Source organism: Peromyscus maniculatus, chromosome 1, assembly GCF_049852395.1.
Source record: "Peromyscus maniculatus bairdii isolate BWxNUB_F1_BW_parent chromosome 1, HU_Pman_BW_mat_3.1, whole genome shotgun sequence".
Classification (NCBI taxonomy): Eukaryota; Metazoa; Chordata; class Mammalia; order Rodentia; family Cricetidae; genus Peromyscus; species Peromyscus maniculatus.
In genome coordinates this window covers 66,573,580-66,583,179 of record NC_134852.1, presented here as the reverse complement: position 1 = coordinate 66,583,179, position 9,600 = coordinate 66,573,580, and the positions used below count along the sequence as shown (strand labels likewise).

General features: G+C 42.9%; 1 protein-coding gene across 1 annotated transcript in view; it reads right to left on the bottom strand.

The window, feature by feature from the left end:
• Positions 1-1,510: 1,510 nt before the first annotated feature.
• The window catches only part of Oca2 (OCA2 melanosomal transmembrane protein), a 274,614-nt gene continuing 266,524 nt past the window's right edge, over positions 1,511-9,600 (bottom strand). The window contains exon 24 of the mRNA XM_076565552.1: positions 1,511-2,047. Coding sequence (XP_076421667.1) covers positions 1,963-2,047 — 85 coding nt within the window. The 3' untranslated portion in view covers positions 1,511-1,962. The remainder of the gene's footprint in view (positions 2,048-9,600) is intronic.

Genomic DNA, 9,600 nt, shown 5'->3' with positions numbered 1-9,600 from the left:
CAACCCACTTTTGAAGGAACTAAAAGGCATCCCACGAGACCTCTGTGAAGCCCTTCTGAAGGCATTTCCCCCATCACCAGGCTCTGGTTCTTAAAGGTTCTGCTGCATCTGCTACAATCACCGCACTTGGGGGCGGGGGCAGGGAGCTTCTAACACGTGAATCCTGAGAGAGAAAAAACTCACATCCTAAGCAAACCACAGCAGAAGAAAACCTGAACTAAGTGGCTGGAAGAACGAGAGACATCGGAGAGATGCTCGAGATGAAGAAATCGTGCAGCTCCCAATGGACGAGTTAGGGTTGGAAGTCAGAAGTGAAGTCCACAGAAGGTTGTGGGAGGCAGAGAAATCAAAAGTTGAACGTTGGGGAAGCCTGAGGAAGTCTGAGGATAGGATGGAGAAGAACGTGAAGGAAAAACTGTTGATGAGAGTATGGTTTGAGCGTTGACGGAGAGGAGGCAGTGATCAGGAGTGATGCAGGCAGCAGGGGTGAGCAGGGAGGAGGCAGTGGTGCAGGAGTGATACAGGGGTGAATGGGGAGGAGGCAGGGATGCAGGAGTGATGCAGGAGTGAGCGGGGAGGAGGTAGGGATGCAGGAGTGGTGCAGGAGTGAGCAGGGAGAGCAAGGCCACCAGGGCCACCTCCTGGCATGCAGACTCATGAGGTGGACAAAGACAGTGCCTTCAGTGAAAGGGCAGGAGAGCTTCATGGGAAACAGAGATGGACCAACCAGGAGGACCTGAGACCAGGTGTAAACAGGCAAACATGGAATGTTGAGAGCAGATTTTAAAATAAAAATGAGGTGCGTGCTACCTACCACTGCATCCAAGACATCCAAAGACAATGCCTGACTCCAGAGGAATCACATGCAAAGAAGAAAGAAGTTCCCACAAGCAGTGGCAGTGTTTCAGGAAGGAGGTAGACATACATGCTCTGATTTCTAGGAAAGCCACATCCACCCCGAGAGTGTCAGCAACAGAAAACAGAAGTAGAAAGGTCTCCTGCATCACATTTCTTAGTGCTCTAATCTCTGTTAGGCCTTTTTAAATTAGATGCCCTGCTGTGTAGAGTCCTTGGTGGACACCTTCATGTCTCATGGTTAGGCAGAGACAGCTGAGAACTGTCTCTGGGGCCCAGCCAGGGCACTAAAGGCTCCCCCTGGCTCCTTGCTATCATTATTTCTGTGTGACATGGGGTGGTGCACAAAAGAACCACACCTAAAAATGTTGATGAGCAGAGAACAGAGGCAAGCATACTGATCAAGCTTCAGCGTAACTGATGGAAATAGCATGTGTCGTTTTCAAAATGGAAAGTGATTATTCTAGGCTGTTAATATAAAAATGCTATTTCAAAGACATGTCTAGTCTTCTGCAAACCAAATCTCTAGACGTTTAAACACTAATTTGAAAGCTCCAGAGAAGAAATAAAAATGGATGAAATGCAGTTTGATGTCATCTAAACTACTATGGCAAATAAATTACCAAGGCTTCCGTCAGGGGATTCTTTATTTTTTAAATACACAAAACGTTTTCTTGACAGCGGCGTGTTTCTTCCCAGAAAGAGAACTACTCAAGGGGTATACAAACTAAATGGTAACTATTTTAAAATGGGGGGATTACAGTAAGAAAAACTGCTTATTCTTAGGGGAACTGACAATTAAAAGGCACAGTTTCTTGGGCAGGTTTGTGCCATCTCTCATACAAAACTGCAAGAAGCGTTTTTGAAATACGCATGTTTTCTGTAGGGAATCTCGGGAAGTTAACTTGTATTTCTCGTGTTTTGTCTGCAGGGAGAAGGCGCTGTGGTTTCCCATCATCCACCTGAACAATCCTGTGATGGAAAAAGCTCTGTTCCATGGTGAGAACAGGGTGAGCTCCTTTCTTCTCCAGAGGTGCTGTGGAGAAGTCCTCTGGCTGATCCCGGTGATGACCAGGTTTCCCTTGATCTTCAAATGGTGGCTAGCAATTAATTCCATCCCACCACAACATGAGCGATCAGGAGATAGCACATCCCTATGGTGCAGGACACGAGCATCATCGGGAAGCCCAACCTGAAAAACAGACAGTTATGGCCTCTGGTACCTGGAGAGAACTAAAAGATATAGACTCTTTAAATGTTATTGCAGAAGAATATGGTCCCAGAACCTGTATGTGAGGAAAAATTGATCTTTCGTTCAGGTTGTAAATATTTTTGCCATAACTCATGTGGCTACTTCCCAGAAACCTGACTCCAGTAGTGAGAGAATGAACAAAGGACAGATATACAGACACACATACATAAAAGCTGTGAATGATGAGCCACAGACTCTGCTCCACCATCAGGGGTCCAGAAACTCAGGGTGCTGATTTTATACATATGAACATAGGAGGTAGGTTTAATGTATGCAGCTGAATGTGGCTACAGGTTTGTTGCAGATAAGGGAACAAGGAAGTGGGTCCAGCTAATCTTGGTAGAAGTCTCTGAACATAGTCTAAGAATTGATGGAGCTGTAATATCTTTACCCTATCTTTGCAGTTCCTTTGAATCCTCCAAGTTTTAATGTATGCTTGTGTATCTCTAGAGTCTGTGGCCCATGTTTTACACCCATTGCATAGAGTTGCACTTACACTCCTCTCTTTACCTTTCTCTTCATGCTTTTCAAGGGAATGTTCCCTCATCTGAATAATGGGAGTTCCTGGTGGCCAAGTAAGTTACTGTTTGGGTGCTGCTTGCTATGATCGGCACAGCTAAGGGATTGGTCTAACTGTGGCAATGGGGAATGAAGAAAGGATTGTCACACTTACAGATTGGGTGGGCCATGTGCTCTGATGGAGACACAACAGCAGTTCTCTGGAAACCCAGTGTGTTCATCTTGTACATCTAAATCAATGAGGCAAGTTTTTGTATACAGCTGAATGAGGATGCAGGATTACAGCCCACCAAGGAGATGGGTTTACCTAATCTCAGGAGGAGGTCTCTATAGGGGAACAGTCTCAGGCTATAAACATCCCAGAGGAGGAAGCTGTAATCTACATTTTCTGCACACTCTGTCAACACCTACATATGATTAGGGGAAGGTGTTGCCATTTCCCTGGACCTGATCCAGAGAAGACTTTGTCATGCACATGAGTCTGGGGCACTGGGCTGTGTTCATTTCAATAATCCACATACACTCAAGACGTCTTCTACTCCCCACATATTTTACACAGTGCCAGTATTTGAATCTTTGGTATAGTACTTGTCTAGCATGTGGGAGGATCTGGGTTCAATTCTTATCACTCTTTTCTCTCCAAAAATAATCCCTGATGTTTCCTTCAGCTGTGTCAAGTTGCAGCTGTCATTCTATAGACTTCCAAAGAAAGTCATATTTCTATCCGCTCATGAAGTCTCTCTCACTTAAAGCAAGGGGAGGCTGAAAGGTAGAGTTGGGAGCTAAGGCCATCTCTTGTCTAGAGAAGGTAACAGACAACACAGCTTTCATCTGCATTCGATGAGGTATATGTGGAATGTGTGGGTAGGTATGCAACTAATTATGAAGGCTATTATGAGGATTTCATGAGTTCACATCTATAAACCCTTTAGAACAGGGTATGATCACATGGGGGGCCCTCAACTAATGCTAGCCACTGCTCCTGCTGCTCCATGCAGACATGTGACCCACACCCACCCGTGTGAGAGGCACAAAGCCAGAGAAAGCCTGCATGGTGTTTTCATCTTAGCTCAGTTGCTGTGCTAAACACCACCATCAAAGACAACTTGGGGGGGAGAGAAATTATTTCATCCTACAGGTTATAGGTCACCATCCAGGGAAGCCAACGCGGGAGTTTTACACAGAAACGCAAATGGAGGGCCTCCGTTTACTTGCTTGTTCCTGTAACTTTCTCACCTACCTTCTTTATACAGCTCAGGCTACTTGCCCAAGGATGTTCCTCCTACAGAGGTCTGAGTCCTCCTATATCAATTAGGAATCAAGAAAATGCCCCATAGACATGTTCACAAGACAGTCTGACAACGGTAATTCCTTAATTGAGGTTCCTTTCCCCAGGTGTCTCCAGTCTGTGACAGATTGACTAGTGGAATCTTGTCAGCTTGACACACAAACACATCACTGTTGAACCATAACCCTTCCTTTCTTGTTTGCCTCTAAGATCTCAGGCTAACATTAACATCACAATATAAAATACAGTCCAGCCCTTAAAAGTTCCAGAATCTATAAAACTGTCAATGTTTTAAAGTTCAAGATCTCTTTAAAAATCCAAGTGTCTTAACTGTGGATTCCTGTAAAAATGAAAAAGAAGTTACAGGCATTCTTACTCCAAAAGGGAAAAACCTGGGTATAAAAATAACTACATTTAAATAAAACCCAAACTCAGTAGTGTTAATCCAAACTCTGCAGCTCAGTGTCTGACATCTGGAACCCACTCATGATCTTCAGGGCTCCAAAGGGCTTGAGCAGCACCTCTCCAGCTCTGCCATTCATAGCCACACACAATTTGCCTCATAGGTTCAGGAGCCTGCCTGTAATCCACAGAAGCCACTGTCCTTGGTAGTTATTCCATGTCCTGGCATCTCCAATATCCCAGGGACTCCACTGTAAGTGATCTGGACCTTCACCAATGGTCTCCGCTAGCCTCATTTTAGGGACTTCATCCATGCTATATGGTGCCAAGCCTCAGCTTTCCTCCATGACCACTTCATGGCTTCAAAACCAGTACAGTTTGGCAGCTTTTATATATTATTTGCTAAGCTCTGTTGCCAGCTTAACCTGTTGCCTTGGTCCTTTTGGACCACAGTTGACCCAGAGGCAACGGTGCCTAGAAGATTTCACCTCAGTGACACCAATCCCTTATGAACCACAGCTGATTTCTCAGGTCCAGCTGATCTCATCCTTTGTCCCAGTAAAGAAGAACATTTTACTTACAAATTCAATTTTTAATTATTTATTTACTTTGATTTTTTTATGTGTATGGGTGTTTTGCCTGCATGTATGTCTGTCTGTGCAGCACATACATGTAGTGTTCATGGAGGCCAGACAAGAGCATAGAAGCTTCTGGAATTAGTTACAGATATGGTTGGTTGTTAGCTGTCATGTGGGTCCTGTGAACCAAAGAGCAACAAGTGCTCCTAACCACTGAACCATCTCTCTAGCTCCTTCCACAGGTTCTTAATACATGCCACACCAACAGCCCTGATAGAGACTGATTCTCTGCAAAATTTCACCAACCAGGCCTCCATTGTCTGCATTGTGCTCCACGTTCTTATCGTCTAAGCTCCTACAGAACAGCTCACAGAGTTCTGAGTGCTCAGTGGATTTTGTGGCCCAATGTCCTAATGTTTTCCCAATCTTCCCCAAACAGCAGTCTGGTCTGTCAGCACAATGCCCCACTCAATTTCTGTTCCTGTTCTCTTTCTGTACTTCTCTACTCTATGCTGTGAAACTCACCATGTCCTAAGTAACTTGAGGAGGAAAGGGTTTATTTGATCACACAGGTTATAATCCATCATGGAGAGCTACATCAGGAACTCCAGGCAAGCAGTTGAAGCAGAAACCATGGAACAAAGTTGCTTGTTGGTATGTTTGCCCTTGGCTTGCTCAACTGTCTTTTAAAATACTGCTTAGGACTATTGGTTTAGGAAAAATACACCCACATTGAGCCAGGTCCTCTTACATCAATTATCAATTAAGAAAATGCTCTCCCCTGTCCCCTAGACATGCCCACAGGCCAATCCAATGGAGACAATTCTTCAATTAAAGTTCTCCTTTGCCAGGTATCTTTAGTTCATGTCAAGTTGATAATAAAAACTAACCAGTGTAGACAGGAATGTGAAATGTTTTTGACAAGGGAAAACTTAACTACCCAACACACAGGGGTCTGATGGAAAATAGAATGTAATTATGTTATTCTCAAAAACTATAGAACAGATTTCTGGTTCTGAAGCAAGATGAAGAAGATATATTTTTTCCTATTCCCTCCTCCATTCCAAGCACAGCCAAAACTCTTGGGAATTATATAAAAACAAAGGAGGCTCCGAAAAGAAGGAGAATAGCAGGGCAGCTGAGAATCCTGAAAAAAAAAAAATCAAAAAACAAAACAAACAAACAAAAAATGCCAGGCGGTGTGGTGCACGCCTTTAATCCTAGCACTTGGAAGGCAGAGCCAGGTGGATCTCTGTGAGTTTGAGGCCAGCCTGGTCTATAGAGTCAGACCCAAAACAGGCACCAAAAGTACACAGAGAAACCCTGTCTCAAAAAACAAACAACAACAAAAAAAAAATCCATGACATGGCAGTGGGTTGCCTTCCCCCATCTTCCATGTATCCCTCTGGGAAGCTGGCACATGGGAAACTCAATAGACAGTAGATTCCCAAATGAAAAGTGGCCCCAAGGAAAGCCTGCTCTAGCCAAAGGAACAGAAAAGGGGAAGCAGAGGTAGGCAGTGGTAACTGCTGAGATAGAGGCAAATACTCCAGAGAAGTTTTATTAATACAGCAATCTTCAGTCTGCCTCTTTGGCACAGGCCACAGAGAGAGCCAGGTCTTCAACCTCTCTGGGCTCTATGGAGCCCTCTTCCTGTGGAGTCTGTGGAGAGGCATTGGGAACCTGGACTTCTACCCCTGCTTAGATGCAAAGAGGCCTGAGACTACGCAGCTGGCTTGAGAGGGGAACTGCAAGAAGCAGGTCTCCTCTTCCACAAGTACTCAGCAAGCAATTACAAACACACTTGAAACAGACAGGGAGAAAGCAACTTCAAAGGAGCGCAGCACATTAAAAGAGGGACCTGGTGAGTTTGGAACTTAAAATGGAAATACTTAGTCAGAGCCAACCGATAGACACAGTAATATGAGAGACCGTATGGGGGAAAGATCCACAAACAAGAAGACATCTAGACAAAAGAATAGCAAGTCACTCACCAGAGAAAAAGCAGACTGAAAAACTGAAGTACAAATCCTTGGGGCCCCACATGACAAAGCTCTAACTTGTGTCAGCAGAAGAAGAGTGAGGGAAGAGACAAAAAAAGTATTCAAAGAAATAACAGCTGAAATATGCACACACACACACACACACACACACACACACACACACACACACTCTGGAAAAAAATGACACTCTAATGCAGCAGTTCTCAACCTGAGGGTCAAGACCCACTCGGAGGGCAAATGACCCCTTCACAGGGGCCACCTAAAGCCATCAGAAAACACAGATATTTACATTAAATGATAGTTATGAAGTAGCAATGAAAATAATGTTATGGTTGGGGTTCACCACAAACATGAGGAACTGTAGTAAAGTGTCACACATTAGGAAGGTTGAGAGCCACGGTTCTGAAGACCTAAGGTGCTGGGACCTCTTCCAGGCACTGAGATCCTCTGCTAAAACACATGGCAACAAATCGAACTCCTGAACGGGATTAGAATTCTCAGAGCTGCGAGAGAGGAATGACAGTGTAGCTGTAGGCAAAATGTGGTTTTCTCATCAGAAAGCAGCGGGTCAGCAGAAGCAGAGCAGGCTCCTGTGTCCATCCCAACTCCCATTCACAGGTGAAGGAAAACCAAAAGGGAAGCAGATGACAAGATCTCCTGCAAGGAGATGTTCCATCATTAGGACCGTGCGAGAAGAACTCGGGGGCGGGAGGGAAAAGAAGAAGAAACAGTTAAATGCTTCAGCTTTCAGATTGAAGAAAAAGATGTAAGTAGCTAGAAAGGAGTTTAAATGTTTAACCACAAAGAAGCCATATATGTTTCAGGTGGTGGATTATACTAATTACCTCCATTTCATCATTACACAATGCATATACCCATGAACACATAAATATGCTCAATTTTATGTGTCCATTAAAAATTGAACAAAATTAGTCCAGGGATATATATATATATATATATATATATATATATATATATATATATATATATATATATATATATATATATATATAAAATCAGTGATAGAACACTTGTCTGATATGCACAAGGCTCTGGATTCAATCTTCAATACTAAAACAAAGCAAAAATGAAATTAAAATATTATGACTTTGATGTGATTCTTCAAGAATACACAAAGGACATTTAGAACAGCTGTAACGTAGATGTGAGCACAAAGAGACTTAAGGAAAGGTAGGTTTGCACATGCCGAGGATGGTGAAACAGCAGGAGCAAGTGTTACGTGAGGGTCAGCTGCCAGCAGTGTATACAGAGGATGCACGAAGAAACTCTGAAGAACTCTAAGAAATGGTGGTAAAAGAAATAAAGGAACTAAAAGGAGAAAACCAACAGAAAGCAAAATCAAAATAGCACATTGGAGCACTACCAATCACTAACTGCATTAAGTGTGAAAAGCCAAAATATGCCTATTAAAAACATGAGTTACAGAGTGGCATTTTAAAAGGCCTACATTCTATCTATGGGAAATTCTCTTCTACTGTAATGGCGTGGATAGACTGAAAATAAGAAGGTATAGAAGAGAAACCATGCAAACACTAACGAGAAGAAAAAGAGCAGCTATATTCATATCACATAAACTGCAATTAGAGCAAAGAAAATTTAGTGATGAATGTACAGACATTGTACCTAAAAGTTCAATATCAGTTCAACTCACTCCAAAGACAAGTGAATACTTCAGGTCAGTACCCACACAGCAGCACAGCAGCCCGCAGTTTCTGCTTCAGTTACACTTCACAAGGCAAGGAGGAACGCGGTGCACCTTGATGGAGCACCCGGTCTACCAAGAGCAGTTCTAATTAAGCATTTTCCAAACAGAAGACCTGGAACTGCATCACACAAATACCAGCAACACCAACAGGTAAGAATGGCAAATGTGCCATGGATTACAGCATGTCAAACCCTCATTGTACCTGAACATGTCACTCTTCCTTTACACTGACAGTACATCTGGACAGAAAACAAACAAGACCACGGCACACAGTGTCGTCAGACAGCTGGACCTTACCGGTACCATAGCACATTCTACCCAGGAACAGCAGACATCCACACAGGATTTACCAAGATGGATGATATTCTGACCCATAAAATAAACCTCTCAAGATTTAAAATAAGCACTACCATTCACAATTTTTGACCATATACAATTAAATTATAGAAATCAATAGAAGTTTTTTTTTAATTAAAAAGCTCATGTAGCTTGACATCAAAAACATGCTTCAAAATGGCCCCTGTGTATACGACACTTTACAGAGAAAAACTTTAAATATGCAGAACTGAGTGAAAATGAAAATACTACATATCACAGATTGAGAGGGCGTTTATAGAACTGAACGTTCATATTTCAAAAATCACAGATCTTTAAGGTAAGATTCTTATTTAAAGAAATAGAAAAAAAAACTGAAAAGCAAACCCAAACCAAGCAGAAGGAAAAGAAAATAAAGATGAGAACATAAATACACAAAATTAGAAAGAGAAAAAGAGTAGAGAAATCCAATGCAACCCTGAGTTGCCTTTTAAAATACATCAATAAAGCTAAACTGCTAAAAGCCTGCATAGCGAAACCAGCACAGACATGAATGGCTGTGCCAGCCGAGCCGTGAGGGCAGCAAATGCCCTGAACTCTCCAAGGGCTGGGTCTGCAAACTGCACACACACTAATGGAAGCATGGCGGTGAGATCACACGT